Source organism: Hippopotamus amphibius, chromosome 4 (genome assembly GCF_030028045.1).
Source record: "Hippopotamus amphibius kiboko isolate mHipAmp2 chromosome 4, mHipAmp2.hap2, whole genome shotgun sequence".
NCBI classification, from domain to species: domain Eukaryota; kingdom Metazoa; phylum Chordata; class Mammalia; order Artiodactyla; family Hippopotamidae; genus Hippopotamus; species Hippopotamus amphibius.
In genome coordinates, this window is record NC_080189.1 from 714,553 (window position 1) to 731,300 (window position 16,748).

The following is a 16,748-nucleotide window of genomic DNA, read 5'->3' on the forward strand; positions in this document are numbered from 1 at the left end:
ATCTATTTCCATACATTTCCTTCCGTCTTCAGCCTATCTTGCTTTACACCCTGTGGGTTCTGAGGTTCAGCCCACACTCACTGTCAGCATTTCCTCCTCACTGTGGGTCCTCCCACCTCCCGCTGCTTTTAAATGGAGCCTTTATCATCGTCAGTGCTTCTTGTCTTTCTTTTTTTTTAATTGAGTTGGATTTTTTTTAATTTTTTTTTTTTTTTGGCTTCATTGCAGTGCAAGGGCTCTTCACTGCGGCGCGTGGGTTTCTAGCTGTGACGTGTGGGTTTTCTCTCTCTAGCTGCAGCGTGTGGGCTTAGCTGCCCCGAGGCACGTGGGATCGTAGGTCCCTGACCAGGGATTGAATCCATGTCGCCTGCCCTGAAGGACGGATTCTTTACTGCTGGACACCAGGGGAGCCCCAGCACTTTTTGTCTTGATCCTACTTTTCTAAAGTCAGTATCACCATTCCTGTGTTCTCTCTGTTTTGCTGCCTAATTAATCCTTTAAAATTCTGCCCTTTGGACGCTCTCTGTTTGGCATGCAACTTTTATAAACAACATCAGGCAGCATTTTTACAGCCCCCCCCGGGCAGCTTGGCGGGACCCCCGGTTTCTCTGCTTCCTGTCTTTCCCTCTGTGGCCTGGGACTGGTTCGCTGTCACCATCTTTAGCATTTGTGACTGTGCATCTTACTTTACAGTCAGTCTGCGGTCGTCAGCTTTAGGCTTCGCAGGTAGTTTTTGAAGTGACAGGGCTGGGTTACTATCCGTGGAGGAATCCTGCCTTTGGACCCACCCCCTTCCCAGCGCAGCCCTGGCTCCGGGCACAGGCCGTGCAGCGTGGGTGTCTGGCCCAGAGCTGTTGATCAGAGAAGAATCTCATGACACTTTTGGTTATCACGTGGGTAACCACAGGGACCAGGAGTCCTGCCCGACCTTCATTCCACAGGGCACTTGCAGAGCTTTCTGTCCTGGTAGACGTGTGAGTATCCGCCGTCAGTGTTCTTGGGACAGGACAGTTGACTGTAGAAGAGATGAAGGAACTTGCCCCAAACCAGTGACCTGTTCGGAAGGTGGCTGTGGGCTCAGCGTGCAGCGTCAGGACACCCAGCCCCGGGCTTGGGGCGAGCGGAGCACGCCCTGCCTGGGAGCCGGGAAGAGGCAAAGCCCTGTCGTGGACGCTGCGGGCGAGGGACGGCGCCGGGGGCCTGGGGCTGCCCTCTGCTGAGGCCCCGGATGGCAGGAACGGATGGGGGTGGGTGGGCGGCCATGTCACCGAGGACTTGACTGAGCCGTGGGTTCTGTTTACGTGAAAAGTAAAATGGCCCTGGAAGGATCGTTAGATGAGGTTAGGATTACGGAGACCATAGTGAGAACCAGGTCACCGTGTGCTCTTTGCAAAGATTATGTTTATAATTCGGATTTTTTTTTTCTCGAGCAAATCGGGTGCCAGCTTAAAGCATCGCATGTTATTGGAGCCTGAAGGTCAGTGCAGGGAAGTGGGAAAGGGACCAGTGGAGACCGACACGTAGAGACTACATTCTTAGTCTTTTGATAGAAAATGTATACCTACAAAGTTTTGACCTACTTCAGGCCGCATGGCAGGGCAACAGTCCGTCTGCAGGCTAATCGCTGCCGTGGCGCACACAGTGGCTCTCACTGTACCGTGTTACGGTGTCACAACTCTCCGCCCGCAGCTGGCGCACGGGGAAAACGAACGAGACCATTTAGAGGCACATTTACGAGGTGGTTCTGTCTGCACTGACTAGCAGTTAGTGAGAAAACCAGAGGAAGTACCAGAACAGTAAACTGACTTCAGTTAAATGGCACTCTGGCAACGCAGAACGTGACATTTCATCCATTAAAAAATGGTCAAGGAAGCTGCGGCCGTGATTTGAGATGCAAAGAACCATGCAGCTCCTGAGCGTTTATATGCCTATTAAGTCTGAGCCAGTGTAACTTGAAAAGGCGTCACAAATAAAGACAGGACCGTTCTATCAGCTGTGATAATTAAACACAAACGTGAAGATTTTCTTCAAGTCCCAGCTTTTATGAAATATGTACAAATACCAAACCCCTAACAGTAGTTCTTAAAAGTCAGACTTTCTGTGTGGGAGCACTAGCCGGGAGCCCGTTCTCCGTTACTCCAAGTGAGACGTCTGCAGTGAGGTGCACACCCACCTAGAAGCGCCACACGTTCCCTAAATCACAGTGAAGACCCACATGCCAGTAACCAGTGGTCCTTTTTTTTTTCACAAATGGTCCTTTTTGATGTAATATACTTAAAACATTGTTTCCTGATCATTGAAAGTGGATGTGCTTATTAGCAAATGGGCACTTTATGTGCAGTAACACAACCTCACCCAACACCTGCAAAACACACAGGCCACACACAGACACACACACACACAGACACACACACACAGACACACACTGACACACACACACTCACACAGATACACACATGTACACACTCAGGCACACACAGACACACACAGACACACACTGACACACACACACAAACTCACACAGATACACACATGTACACACTCAGGCACACACACACACAGACACACACTGGCACACACACACGCACAGACACACACTGACTCACACAGATACACACATGTACACACTCAGGCACACACACACAGGTGCACGCAGACACACAGCTACATACATACACACAGACACACACATAGACTTACACTCATAGACATGCGTGCAGACATGCATGTGTGCGTGGTGACCCCACCCTTGGTCTCTGCAAACACCTTGTTGCCACCAGGATGGAGGTCGCTTCCGTTCTCCCTGTGGGGCTGGAGCAGGGCGTCCGGATCAGCTTGGGTAACAGGACGTCGTCCTGGACCTGAAGAGGCGGTGGGCGTCCTGTCCCCAGGAGGTGTGCGTGCGGGCGGGGCCGAGGGGGGGCCTGCGACCCAAGCCCAGCGGGATCCGGACGCGGCGCGCCCAGCGAGCTCGCCTCGGTTGGGTCCGGAGCTGTGCAGGGTCCGGGCTCCGCTGTGCAGGGGAGCTGGGGGCGGGGCGGCCGGGGCACTGAGGCTCTGGAGCCCGGACCCGCCCGGGCCGGGGCTGGCGCGCGGCTCCCGAGGTGACCCAGGCAGCCCGGGCGGCCCCCTCCGCGCACGGCCGTGCGCTGTCCTCCGGCTACAGCGGGCGGCAGCGGCCTAACAGGGAGCCGGCCCTGCTGGGCTGGGGAGCTGCAGGACGTCCACCTCTGCACGTCAGAACACCTCCTTTTCTACAGTTATCATGACTTTTATCATATTCGGTACATTTGTAAATAAGAGTGAAAATCAGGTGGTTACTGAGAAGCCGTGTCTCTCCAGATACAAACTCAGAGAGAGGATGGGAAGAAATGAAGAACAGCGAATGTGTCCCAGTCCTTCACGCGTGCGCGTCTCCCTAAGCCACACAGATGGCACGCGGGCTCTGCCTCTGCTGGTGGCCTGGGCTATTCTTGTTCAACATCTAGGGCACTCCTGGCAGTGAATACAAAGTGAAACAAACTTCAAACCCAATATTTACTTACATGAAGATCACATGCGCTTAGTAGGTGAGAAAACCCACGTGCACGGAACGTAAAGGTCAGGCTGCGCGTGTTTGCTGTTATTTATGAGTCACGCCTCCCCGCACGTTTAAGGAGCCCCCAGCACAGAGCGCAACCTGAGGCCCCAGCTCTTTCGCCACAGACGGTGTCTGCGGTTGTCAAAGAGCTTAACAGGGACTGAGTATTGTGTTGTATATAACTTTTTAAGCTTATTTTTATTCTTATTTAAAAAAATTTTTTAAGTGTATTTATTTGGCTGCATTGGGTCTTCATTGCTGCATGCGGGCTTTCTCTCGCTGCGGCGAGCGGGGGCTCCTCTTCATTGCGGTGGGCGGGCTTCTCATTGCTGTGGCTTCTCTTGTCACAGAGCAAGGACTCTAGACACATGGGCTTCAGTAGTTGTGGCACATGGTCTCAGTAGTTGTGGTGCATGGGCTTTATTGCTCTGCAGCATATGGGATCTTCCTGGATTGGGGCTCGAACCCGTGTCCCCTGCATTGGCAGGCGGATTCTTAACCACTGCACCACCAAGGAAGTCCCTATATAATTTTAAAAATGCAGTTTCTTAAAACAAGACATGTTTTTTTCCAAATACGTCCATAACCTGCATCACTGCTGTTCACCACAGTAATCTGCTTGTTGTCCTGAAATCACTCCCACTGATAAACGATTTTCGTCACAGAGACACTTTTCCTAATGCTGGAAAAGTGCCTGATGCTGGAAGGGCTAGGGTTGTGAGCTAACTCTGCGTCACCCCAGAGCCTACTGGGTGTTTCCAAGTCGTTTGTTCAGCGGATGCTGTTTTCAGGGCCGGCTGTGACTTCGGCTCTGTGCGGATTCTGGGCAGAGCGGTGAACAAGAAAAACCCACAAGAACAAGGTCCCTTCTTCCAAGCAGCCTCCCGGGGTCCCTTCCTGCCTTTTGCAGTCCTTGGGCCCCGTCCTTCAGAGCTGTAGGTCTTTCTCACGACAGCACTCTGAGACCAGCCCTCTGCCCCCTCTTCCTCGTCTAAGGGCCTAGCGGTCACCCTGGGGAAGCGGGAGGGCCCGGGGTCACCTCCCCACCTGAGGGTCAGCTGACTCGCAGCTGATGCCACCTCCCCCGCCCCAGGCCACGGAACCCCACACGGTCACAGCTCACGGGAGCCGGGATGCGCCGTCGTGAGCACGGCCGCCTCACCCAGGGCGTCCTCACCCCGTTCCCTTGCACGCGGGGGCACTGGCTGGGCTGGGGGTCCCAGAGCACGTGGGAGGTAGGACCGGTCACCCCGGCCTCCAGTCACCCCTGCCCCCACTGGGGAGATCTCGCTGCTGCTGCTCAGGTTCTTGTGGGACTTGAGCAGGTGCAGGCTGTTTCCCGCGTCCTAGTCTGTCTCCTGCCCTGGTGGTCGGGGTGATGGTTTAGAACAAACTTCAGGGCTGGCCCTCCTCGCAGCGTCACTCACCAAGTCCGCACAGTGTCCGGCCACCAGGCTCCGGGGCGCGTGCGAGGTCCCAGCCGCGGTCGGCGAGAGCAGAGGGGGCTGGGCCCTCGCCGCCTGGCCTGGCGCCCACGTCCCCAAGTAGCCCTGTGGCCGCCCTCCTTCCCCCGCGCCCTCCTTCCCCGCGGCACTGGAATCGATGCCGCGCCCAGTGGACTTGCTCACACTTTCCTTTTGCTTTGCAGGAGCTCAAAGCAGAGCATCCAGGACGAGAGGGGCCTCAGCCTGGAAGGCGACGTGCTGGCCGAGGCCCTTCAGCGCTACCTGCCCTACCTGGAGGCCCTGTCCCAGGCTGCCGCCCCCAACACGCTGCCCGGGCTGAAGCTGGACAGGCCGCCCACCCAGGTGACCCTCCGAGCCCCTCTCTGGGCTGGGGCGTGTCTGTACCTGCTGGGGGTTCCCTCTGGGTGCACACAGGGAATGCTTGCTATGCCTGTGCTGTCTCTGGGCTTTTCGTGGGTCCCAGGTTAGTGGGGGAGGGGGCCGCGGAGGGACGTGGCACCTCTCCCACCTTCCAGGAGGACCTGCACTCACCACTGGACCCGGGACCTGGGCTGCAGGGCCCACTGTGAGGCAGGACGGCAGGAAGGTGGTGGGCACAGGGTGACAGCTCTCCTTCCGCACACCTGCCTTGGGGGGTCCTGTGTGCCAGCTGCCAGGCCCTCGGCTGCAGCTTCATTCCGTACCAAGGCCCGTCTGCTCTCGAGCCATCTATGCCAAGCCCACTGGAAACAACAGTTTACAGTCTAGATGGGAAAGTATGTGTGATTTTATGACAGCTGGTTAAACTGGAGTGGCCAGCTTTTGACTTGGCTGGAAGAGAAGGGTCTAGAAGGGGTGTCCAGAGCCAGAGGCCCTCACGCATCCTGAGGATGGTCTTTGGGGCAAAGCATCGAAGTCCAGGTGCTCTGGGCGTGTTGGGTGTTTGACAGCCACACTCACACTTCCTTTATACGGAAGATTCGTTCCATCAACGGAACTGGACCCATTTTTCTTTCTCACCCTGATGCCGTGCTGGAAGGCGATGGAGGCGGGGGACGCTCTGCTCCTCGCACACCCCCCAGATCCACCCCAAGGCGGCTCAGCCCTGGGACACCCAGGGGGCGATTTGGGCCACGCCCTCACTCGCCCTCCTGCCACGTCCGCCGGCTCTGGGCTGCACGTTGGGTGGCACACACGTGGGGGCGGTTGGGGGGGCGGGGGGGGGCCGAGCTTGGGGCGCCCGGAGGGGACGCATACGATGAGGGAGGGCCAGCACCGCTTCACTCAAGCCCCCTGCCCGCCACCCCCCGCCCCGGTGGTTGCCCGACGGAGCAGGGGTTTAGAGCCTTTCCCTCGGCCATCCGCACGCTTCTCAGTACAGGCCTAGCCCGCTGACCCGGGTCCACTAACACTGTTTGAATTTAAGGTTAAGCTCAGGGGTTTCATCATTCACTGATGCTGACCAAGCACCTTCTAGAAATCAGATTCCCAGCGAGATGTCTTGGGGGCGAAATGGATGCCACAGAGCTCTTTTCCTGGGGGAACCGGCGCAGGGCAGGCGTGGTGGGAGAGACCCTGACGCTGCAGCGGCTCAGAACCGGCTCTTCCAGCAGTGCTGTGTGGCCTTGAGAGGCTGCTTGACCTCTCTGTTCTCCAGTGTCCTCACCGTGAAACTGGGTGATCACGGTCGTGACGTCGTGGTGAAGATTAAGCAAAGAAAACACGTGAAGCCCTCAACCAACGGCTCAACTAATAGTAGTTAGTAGTAGTAGTATTAATAAAACATTTTAAAAACAAAATGAAAATTAGGTCAAGAGTCTGAAAAACACCTGCTGGATTCTCAGTGGAGTTCTCGACTCCACGAGAGAATCAGAGGAACACGACCCTGACCTGCTCTCCATTTCAGGAAACAAGCCCCGATCTGGTCCAGCGTTCCGTCAGCGACGGCCACCGTCCATCAAGTCTGGCCTCCGTAATCTTTAAAGCGCCCACCTGGTGGAATGACCGCCCCTCATGGTCCTGCCTGGACCGGGCCGGTTTACACCTGCTCCCCATCACAATTTCTAACAGGCCCCTTTCCCTCTCAGAAACGTGCAGTTTGAATAGTGGCTTCTGTGGTCATCTCACCACACAGCTGCTCCAGCAGGACAGTCACAAGGGTTATTCAGAAAACGAGCACTTGGTGGCATTTCGGCTTGCGTATTTTATTCTGTGTTAAGATAGATGCTTCTTAATATATTAAAAATGCATGAAAACCTAGAACTCATTATTTTCTCTGTCCAGGGTTTAAATGAGGAGAAAGCTGTTTGTCATCCCTCTAACACACTGAGATGGGACAAGGTACAAGAAGCTCTTTCTGCGGGGGTTGGGCAGCGTTTCCTGATCCCTTCTGCTCTCGGCTGGGGAGGTATTTCCATGGGAAGTGTAAGCTCTCCACACTGATGAGCTTTCCAGGTGCAGCCGATTTCCAACAACTTATTTTATGATCATCTCTTCTGTGCGTGTGCCGTCAAGAATCTGGCTGTCATAGAGAAACGCTGTGGATTATTCCCTTTAGAGGCTTAGTACTGATTACTTCCTGGCAGAAGCCAGAGGGAGTAAAGTCACGGTCCTCTTAGACAGAACCGCCCAGCCCCAAGCCCTGACGCACAGCTGTGCTCTTATCATCACTACATCAGTGCAGCTCCTGCTTCTGCGTTTTTAGTGGTGGGAACCAGCTCCCGCTTTTATCAACCACGTACTGCTCATTCATCACGGACAACATCCCAACCTAGGTCCCAATGTATTCTATGCTTCGGAGGAGGTTTAAACCAAAATTCATCATTTGGAAGTACCATGAATTAACTGATTTATTTGGAATCATTGTTTTAAGCATTTTTAACGTGCAAGACACTGTGCTAGGTGCTGGGATTTTACAGTCCTGCCCTCTAGAATTTTACTGAGTAAGGGAGAGAAAAAGATATGGTTAAAAACAGAGAAGGTGTGGTAATGGAGGGAAGGCTGAACTTGAGCCAGATGGGCACACGGGGTCAAGGGCTTCGCAGAGAATGGGTGTTGGAAGAACAACCAGAGGTCAGCAGTGGAAGATGTTTAGATGAACTTGAAGTTTAGCAGGATGTCAAGAAACCAGCCCAACCCCCCCTGACAACAGGAACAAGCCAGGCGAGCTACTAAACCATAGCCTTAAAAGCAAAACAAAACAAAACAAGCAAACAAACAAACAACAGAGAGCTGAGGATATGAAGAAAGAGAGCAGAATGAACTAAATTCAGAAAGTGGTGAGCTCATTCTAAGGGAGAAGAGACCACAGCCTCGTTCCTACAGGCAGGAGGCACGGGGGGAGAGGAAGGATGCAGCCTGGGTTCTAAGGAACTGATGGCCGTGGAGGCTGACATGAGGGTAGAGTCCAAAGGCATGCTGCACAGAGCACTGAGGACCCGAGACAGGACACTGGAGGGGGACAAAGGGACGAGGGCTGAGAGGTGTCCTTCCAAGGAACTCCAGGCCTTTCTGAGCACACCTCAGCATTCCGAAGGCTGGGAATGAGGCCACGTGGTGGAGGAAGATCTGTGTATATCATGCAGAAAGCCAGGAAAAGAATTCTTCAGCAACCCGAAGTGTATTGGGCTGTGAATCAGAGAGAGCACCCATGGTTCAGAGAACCGGCAGCTGTCTGCAAAGCCTGACATGATCCTCAGCGTTGCACTGGGGCTTGGACCTTAGCCCTGCTGGAGAAGAGGCCCCGATCCCACCCTCAACATTAATGTAGGCAGCAGTGACCGGATCTGACTGACTCTGCAACAAAATCCACACCCATTTAAATGACAGGTTTCATGGACTCAGCCCCACATCAGCAGACTGAGAGAAGAAGGACACGCCACTTTCTAGGGTTAAATATCAGTTACTTCACTCTCCATTACTCTTAAACAAAATTTCCAGCATACAATCAAAAATTGGGAGACACATGGAGGAACAAGAAAATGTCACTCTTGGTCAAGAAAGTAAAGAGTTGATAGGAGAAGACCCTGCTATGACTCAGTCGTTGGAACTATTAGAAAAGGATATCTTAATAATTAAGATAAATGTTAAAGGATTGAGTGGGAACAGTGAAAAAGCATAGACGAACAAATGGAAAATTGCAGCAGAAAGATGGAAACTGTAAAAAAAGAACCAAATGGAAATGCTAGAAATTAAAGTAATAAGATCAGAAGTAAAGAAATCATTGGAGGAGCTTAATGATAGACTAGACACAGTAGAGGGAAGAATCAGTGAATTTCAAGTCAGGCCAGTAGAAATGACCAAAAACAAAACAAAAAGAACATGTAAAAAAGAGTGCGATATGGAACAAAACATCCAGGATACGTGGTGCAATTTCAAATACCCTAACACGTGTATCATGGAGTCCTGGAAGGGAAAGAGAGAGAGAATGAGGCAGAAGAAATATTTAAAGAAATAATGGCTGGGGTTTTCCCAAAATTGACAAAACTTAGCAAAACATAGATCCAAGAAGCTAAGTGAACCTCAAGCAAGATAAATACAAATCTAGGCATATCGTAATCAAACAGGGGAAAACCAAAGATAAAGAGAAAATCTTAAAGGTATCCTCAGGGGGAAAAAGACACCTTACATCTAGGGGAATGATTGTAAGAATGAAATTTTCTCATTAGGAGACCAGAAAACAATGGAATGACATCTTTAAAGTACTGAAAAGGAAAAACAAACAAACAAACCCTGTCAGTTTAGACGTCTATATTGTTCAAAACTGTAGGTGAAACGGGAAGACTGTGTCTGGAAGACTCATACTCCAGAAATGCTAAAGGAAGTTCTTCAGCTTAAAGAAAAATGATATCATATAGAAGCCAATATCTACAAAGGGGATGAAAAGAACCAGAAATGGAAAATTTGCAAGTAAATATAAAAGATACACACACATAACATATATACATTTTTGGATAAAAGCTATTGGATATTTAAAGCAAAATAATAAAAACGTATTGTGACGTTTTTAGCTTATGTGAAACAAGACCACAAAAAGTAGTAGGATGACTGCTAATTACACTGTTGTAACTTTTTGTTGATTTGTGAAGTTTTGTGATATTATTTGAAGGTAGACTGTGATAAATTAGACACATTATAATTTTTACAGCAACCATTTTTAAAAATAAGCAAAAAATAGGTATAACTGAAGGTCAACTCAGGGATAAAATGGAATGCTAAAAATGCTTCATTTATCCATAGGAAGGAAAGAAAGGAGGCAGAAAGGAACAAAGGCGAGTTGGGTTGAATCTAAAGCAAATATCAAGAAAGTAGGATTAAGTGCATTCATATCAATAATTACATTAAATCAAATGGATTAAGCCCTTCAAATAAAAAGCAGAGATGTTCAATCTGAATAAAAATAAAAAGAAGCTTCAACTATATTCTACTAAAGCCAAAGCACATGAAATAGACATATACAGGTTGGAAGCAAAAGTATGGAAAATATACACAATGGAATCTCTAAATATGAGAAAACCAGTATAACTACATCGATATGAATCACTTCAAGACAGCTAGTATTATTAGACACAGAGACATTGCACAATGAATAAGTGGTCAATTCATTAAGATGACATAGAAGTGTTTTTATGAACCTAATATCAGAGCCTCAAATACATAAAGCAAAAATACAGAATTATTAAAGGGAAATATACAAGTCCATAATCATTTTTAGAAATGTTAAATTTCCTCTCTCAGTAACCGATTATACAAATAGATAAAATATCATTAAGGAGGTGGAAGATGTGAACACCACCGTCCACCTGCGTAGCCTAATTGGTGTGTGTAGAATGACACACCTACACACTGCTCAGTGCACATCATTTGCAAGCACACACAGAACTTCCCAAGATGGCTCGTATGCTGAGATATAAAATAAGTCTCAACAAATGTCAAAGGATCAAAGTCAGACAGAGAAAGACATTAAAAGAAAACTACAGACGATTATCTCAGAAATATAGAAACAAACATTCTAGACAAATTGTGGCAAATCAAGCCCAACAATATAAAAAATAGATAAGACATCATGATCAAGGAGGATTACATCTGAAAATTAATGAGTACAATTTACCATATTAAGCAGGGAAAGAAAAGCTAATATGATAGTCTCAAAAGATGCAGGAAAATGGAGAGATAGGATCAAGATGGCGGAGTAGGAGGACGTGCACTCACTCCCTCTTGCAAGAGCACCGGAATTACAACACTGCTGAACAACCATCAGCAGAAAGACACTGGAACTCACCAAAAAAGACACCCCACATCCAGAGACAAAGGAGAAGCCACAATGAGATGGTAGGAGGGGCGCAATCGTGTTAAAATCAAATCCCATAAATGCTGAGTGGGTGACTCACATGCTGGAGAACAGTTATACTGCAGAAGTCCTGAGGGTTCTGAGCCCCGCATCAGGCTTCCCAACCTGGGAGTCCAGCAATGGGAGGAGGAATCCCCAGAGAATCAGACTTTGAAAGCCAGCGGGATTTGATTGCAGGACCTCCACAGGACTGGGGGAAATGGAGACTCTACTCTTGGAGGGCACACAAAAAACGTGTGCTCACCAGGACCCAGGGGGAAGGAGCAGTGACCCCATAGGAGACTGAACCAGACCTGCCTGCTGGTGTTGGGGGGTTGCCTGCAGAGGTGGGGGGCAGCTGTGGCTCACGGAGGAGACAGGGGCACTGGCAGCAGGGGTTCTGGGAAGTGCTCATTGGTGTGAGCCCTCCCAGACACCAAATCGGATTAAAGTTTTACTGAGCTCCGCCCACCCAGCCCAACCCACCCTCAGTCCCTCCCATCAGGAAGCACCCAGGAGCCTCCTAGATAGCTTCCTCCACAAGAGGGCAGACAGCAGAATCAAGCAGTATCAGCAGTATTTCATCTTGTGGAACTGAAAACCACAGCCACAGAAAGATAGAGAAAATGAAATGGCAAAAGACTTTGTACCAGATGAAGGGACAAGATAAAAAGCCAGAAAAACAACTAAAGGAAGAGGAGATAGGCACCCTTACAGAAAAAGCATTCAGAATAATGATGGTGAAGATGATCCAGGACTTTGAAAAAAGACTGGATGCAAAGATGGAAAAGTTTACCAAAGACCTAGAAGAATTAAAGAGCAAACAGAGATATGCAACACAATAGCTGAAATGAAAAATACACTAGAAGGAACCAACAGCAGATTAACGGAGGCAGAAGGGCAAATAAGTGACCTGGAAGACAGAATGGTGATAGTCACTGATGTGGAAAAGAATAAAGAAAAAAGAATGAAAAGAACTGAAGACAGCCTAAGAGACCTCTGGGACAATGTTAAACACTCCAACATTTGCATTATAAGGGTCCCAGAAGGAGAAGAGAGAGAGAAAGGACCCGAGAAAATATTGGAAGAGATTATAGTTGAAAACTTCCCTAACCTGGGAAAGGAAATAGCTACCCAAGTCCAGGAAGCGCAGAGAGTCCCAGGCAGGATAAACCCAAGGAGAATCGCTCCAAGACATATAGTAGTCAAATTGACAAAAATTAGATAGAAGTTATTAAAAGCAACAAGGGAAAAACGACAAATAACATACAAGGGAACTCCCATCACATTAACAGCTGATTTCTCAGCAGAAACTCTGCAAGCCAGAAGGGAGTGGCATGATGTATTTCAAGTGATGAAAGGGAAGAACCTACAACCAAGAATACTCTACCCAGCAAGGATCTCATTCAGATTCGACGGAGAAATCAAAAGCTTTACAGGTGAGCAACAGCTAAGAGAATTCAGCACCACCAAACCAGCCCTACAACAAATGCTAAAGGAACTTCTCTAAGCTGGAAACATAGGAGAAGATAAGGAACTACAAAAACAAAACACTTAAGAAAATGGTAATAGGAACATACATATCGATAATTACCTTGAATGTAAATGGACTAAATGCACCAACCAAAAGACACAGACTGGCTGAATGGATACAGAAACAAGACCCATATATATGCTGTCTACAACAGACCCACTTCAGACCTAGGCACACATACAGACGGAAAGTGAGGGGATGGAAAAAGATATTCCATGCAAATGGAAATCAAAAGAAAGCTGGAGTCGTGATACTCATATCAGATAAAATAGACTTTAAAATAAAAAAATGTTACAAGAGACCAGAAAGGACACTACATAAAGATCAAGGGATCCATCCAAGAAGAGGAGATAACAATTATAAATATATATGCACCCAATATAGGAGCCCCTCAATACATAAGGCAAATGCTAACAACTATGAAAGGGGAAATGCAAGGCAGAAATAGAGACCCAGGTGTAGAGAACAAACACATGGACACCAAGTGGGGAAAGCGGGGAGGGTTGGGGGGGGAATGAATTGGGAGATTGGGATACCAAATTGTACACTCTAAATATTTGCTGTTTATTGTCTGTTAACTGTTTCTCAATAAAAGTTCCTAAAAAAAAAAAAGGATGCAGGAAAACGCTTTTGACAAAAGCCAACCTCATGGTGGAGACCTAAAACTAACACCATATGTCACGCTGAATGAGGAAGGACTGAATGCTTCCCACTTCAGAGCTGGAATTAGACAAGGGAGTCCGCTCTTACCTCTTCAGCGCAGCACTGCACTGGAGGGCCTAGCCATGCAATAAAGTGAGGGAAGGGATTAAAAGCCATCCAGATTACGTGATTGTCTCTGTAGAAAATTTGGTGGAATCGACAAAAGAGCTACTAACACTAATAAGTGAGTGTGGAAATGATATAGAATGCAGAGTAAATATACACAAATCAATTGTATATTTCTATATACCAGAAACAATTAGGTATTGGAGTTATAAAAATATTTGTCATAACATACAAAATTATGAAATAGAGATAATCTAACAAAATATGTGTAGGGCTTTATACGCTGAAAACTTTAAAACATTGAGGAGCTGTGTATTTTCCGTCAGCCAGCCTGCGGGACGGGCCTGCTTCTCTGTGGCTCTGCCCAAAGCCAGGCCTGAGGCGGATCCCGGCCCTGCTCCTACTCTCTGGAGCACTGTCTCCTTATCCACAAAATGAGGAGAGTCATGTCTACGCCAGAGGGATGCTGAGAGGGTCAAAAAAGAAGTAAAAGCACACAGAGCCAAAGAACGGCCTGGCACTCAGAAAACACCCCCCACGTTGCAGTCGTTGTCCTGTGGTCCTCCAGGTGGACACTGCCAGCAGCAGGCCTGTGACTCCACACCTCGTGCTCAGCCACGGTGGACAGAAACATGGGTTGCAACTCTGCTTCAGTCCATTCCCTATGCTTTCTACTTGCAGGCCTGAGGGTGTGGGGTGCAGCTGCTGCAAAGGACAACATGCAAAGCGAGAGGGGAGCCCGGTGAAGCAGGGGTGACAGAGCAAGAAGGCAGGGCCGAGGTGAGACGAGAAGCAACACGTGCTCCCCACCGTCTGTGCTCTCTGCAGACAAATTCCACGCCACGCAATGGACCACCGTTTGCGGATTCCATAATTTAACATCCACACTTTGTGCTGCTGTCAACTTTCTGCGAAATTCATTGGTCCTGTGGTTTAGAACTGAACAGCTCTTCAACCTCAGATTTTGTGAATGCTGGAAACCGGGGGCTGATTTTCCTAACTGAAGGTGCTGCATCTGAGCAGCAGATAGCATGGCTGTCGTGGTCAAAGACAGAGCAGCGTGAGGCTCCTCTGAACGCAAGAATGTTTTGTCCTGGTGACAGTGCTGTCGGTAAGAATGACACCTCCAATCTACTGCCCTGAACGCGGGCGGGTAACGGTGAGCCTGAACAGTATTCAGCATTGACAGCCTCTCCACTGTGCTGAGAGAGACAGAGACAACAGTTTGCCAGAATCACCCTCGATGGCCTGAGCACAAAAAGGCAGAGAACTGACCCTAACTCTACATTAATGAGCTGGGGGTGGGGGTTCCTGAGACCCAAATCTTGCCACCTCCAATGGCATCGTGGGGCCGTCTCATTAGGAAGCCTGTGGACAGCCCCTCCGCTGTGTGCTTTGTCACGCCGGCAGCAAGTGTGTCTTGATCAATGTGCTTGTCAACGCTGCCTTCGGGCTGTGAGACAGACTGGAGGAAATGTTTGTTATGTGGTCAGAAGATGACCCAATTTGGGTTTCCTAATTTGGGTCCTTGGCACAAGAGAATATCTGCTGAGCATGAGTGACCAGTGTATAGATGGAAGTCTCATCCACTCAGTGTTTGCTGGCAGGTGGGACTCTGAGGGCCTGCAGGCCTTCCTGGCAGTCTGAACTCATGATTGTGCAATCTGGGACTGGGGTGGGTGAATTTCCATTGAGAGGAAGGAGCCCTGACTTCCACTCTACTACCCAGGCCCTGGCTTGGCTGGGAGCAAGGGGGCCCATGCAGGCAGGGGACGCGATGCCGGTTGTGGCTCCAGGGAGCTGCCCTGATTTCCCCAGCTGCATATGATCACTGCCCTCCAAACGCTGTATCACCAAACGGCTTTGATAGACTTTCCATTATAGTTACGGATGTCTGCAAGCTGTTTGAAGACAGGTCCATGTTTGAGGCTTCTTCCCCCACAGAATGTAGAATGTGGTCCAGAGCTCAGCACATAGCAGCAGTACTGGTGATGCTGCTGATGGTGGTGATAATGGTGGTGATGCTAATGGTGGTGGAGATGCTGCTGCTGATGGTTGTGATGCTGATGCTGGCGGGGATGCTGCTGGTGATGCTGATGCTGGCGGGGATGCCGATGCTGCTGGGGATGCTGATGCTGGCGGGGATGCCGATGCTGCTGGGGATGCTGATGCTGGCGGGGATGCTGATGCTGGCGGGGATGCTGCTGGCGATGCTGATGCTGCTGGGGATGGTTGTGATGCTGATGCTGCTGGGGATGCTGGTGCTGGCGGGGATGCCGATGCTGGCAGGGATGCTGATGCTGGTGGGGATGCTGGATGGCACTGATGCTGATGCTGACCACCATGTATCCAGCGCTTCCTCTGGGCTGTGTGCTGAACTAGACACCTATACTCTCCCTAATACTCACAACTGCTTCAAGAAAAAAAGGATCCCCTCCCCCCGTTTTGCAGTTGGTAAAAGTGGAGCTCAAAGAGGTTAGAAAGTTACAGAGGTTTCACAACACCGTGCTGACAGGACTGGACCCGTCTCCCAAGCGAGCCTTCTGTCCCGTTGGTTTACTCGGCAGACCCTTGTGGGATGTGCAGCGAGTGGATCTACACTGTCTCGTGTTGCACACCATGGGCTGAGGATACCATTTCAGGGCACATGTCAGCAAGGTGGGCGGCAGTTCTCAGCTGCTTCACACACACAGCGTGGACCACACCAGTGACGCCCAAACTAGATTTGTCTGACACATGGTGTGAAGGGTTAACGGGCCAGAAGTGGCCATACCACATGCTGGAGATCGGCCAGTTCTCACACTTTTCGGTTGCTAATCTCCAGATTTGGGCAACGGCAGTCCTAACTATTATTCAGCACTCTCTTAGGAAACCTGACGTCACAGGTTTGTTGAATTGAGGTGTAAAAATCTTCAAAATAGGGGTTTGAAAATGAGTCGTAGAATCTTAGACTCAGAGGTGAACGTGGAACAGCGTCCACTTGGATGGCTCCCCCAGGGCTGGCCCTCGAGTCCCTGCTGCTCTAAAGGAAGTGCAGGTGTGAGAGGGTCCACTGAGTGACAGCCACTAGCTGCTGGTGAGCTGGGTAAGCTG

The 16,748-nt window shown here is 49.7% G+C and overlaps 1 protein-coding gene across 1 annotated transcript in view; it reads left to right on the forward strand.

Annotated features, from left to right (window-relative positions):
• The window catches only part of PTPRN2 (protein tyrosine phosphatase receptor type N2), a 641,085-nt gene that overhangs the window by 208,452 nt on the left and 415,885 nt on the right, over nt 1-16,748 (forward strand). The window contains 1 exon segment of the mRNA XM_057732470.1: nt 5,229-5,388. Within this exon segment, the coding sequence (XP_057588453.1) occupies nt 5,229-5,388 (160 nt within the window).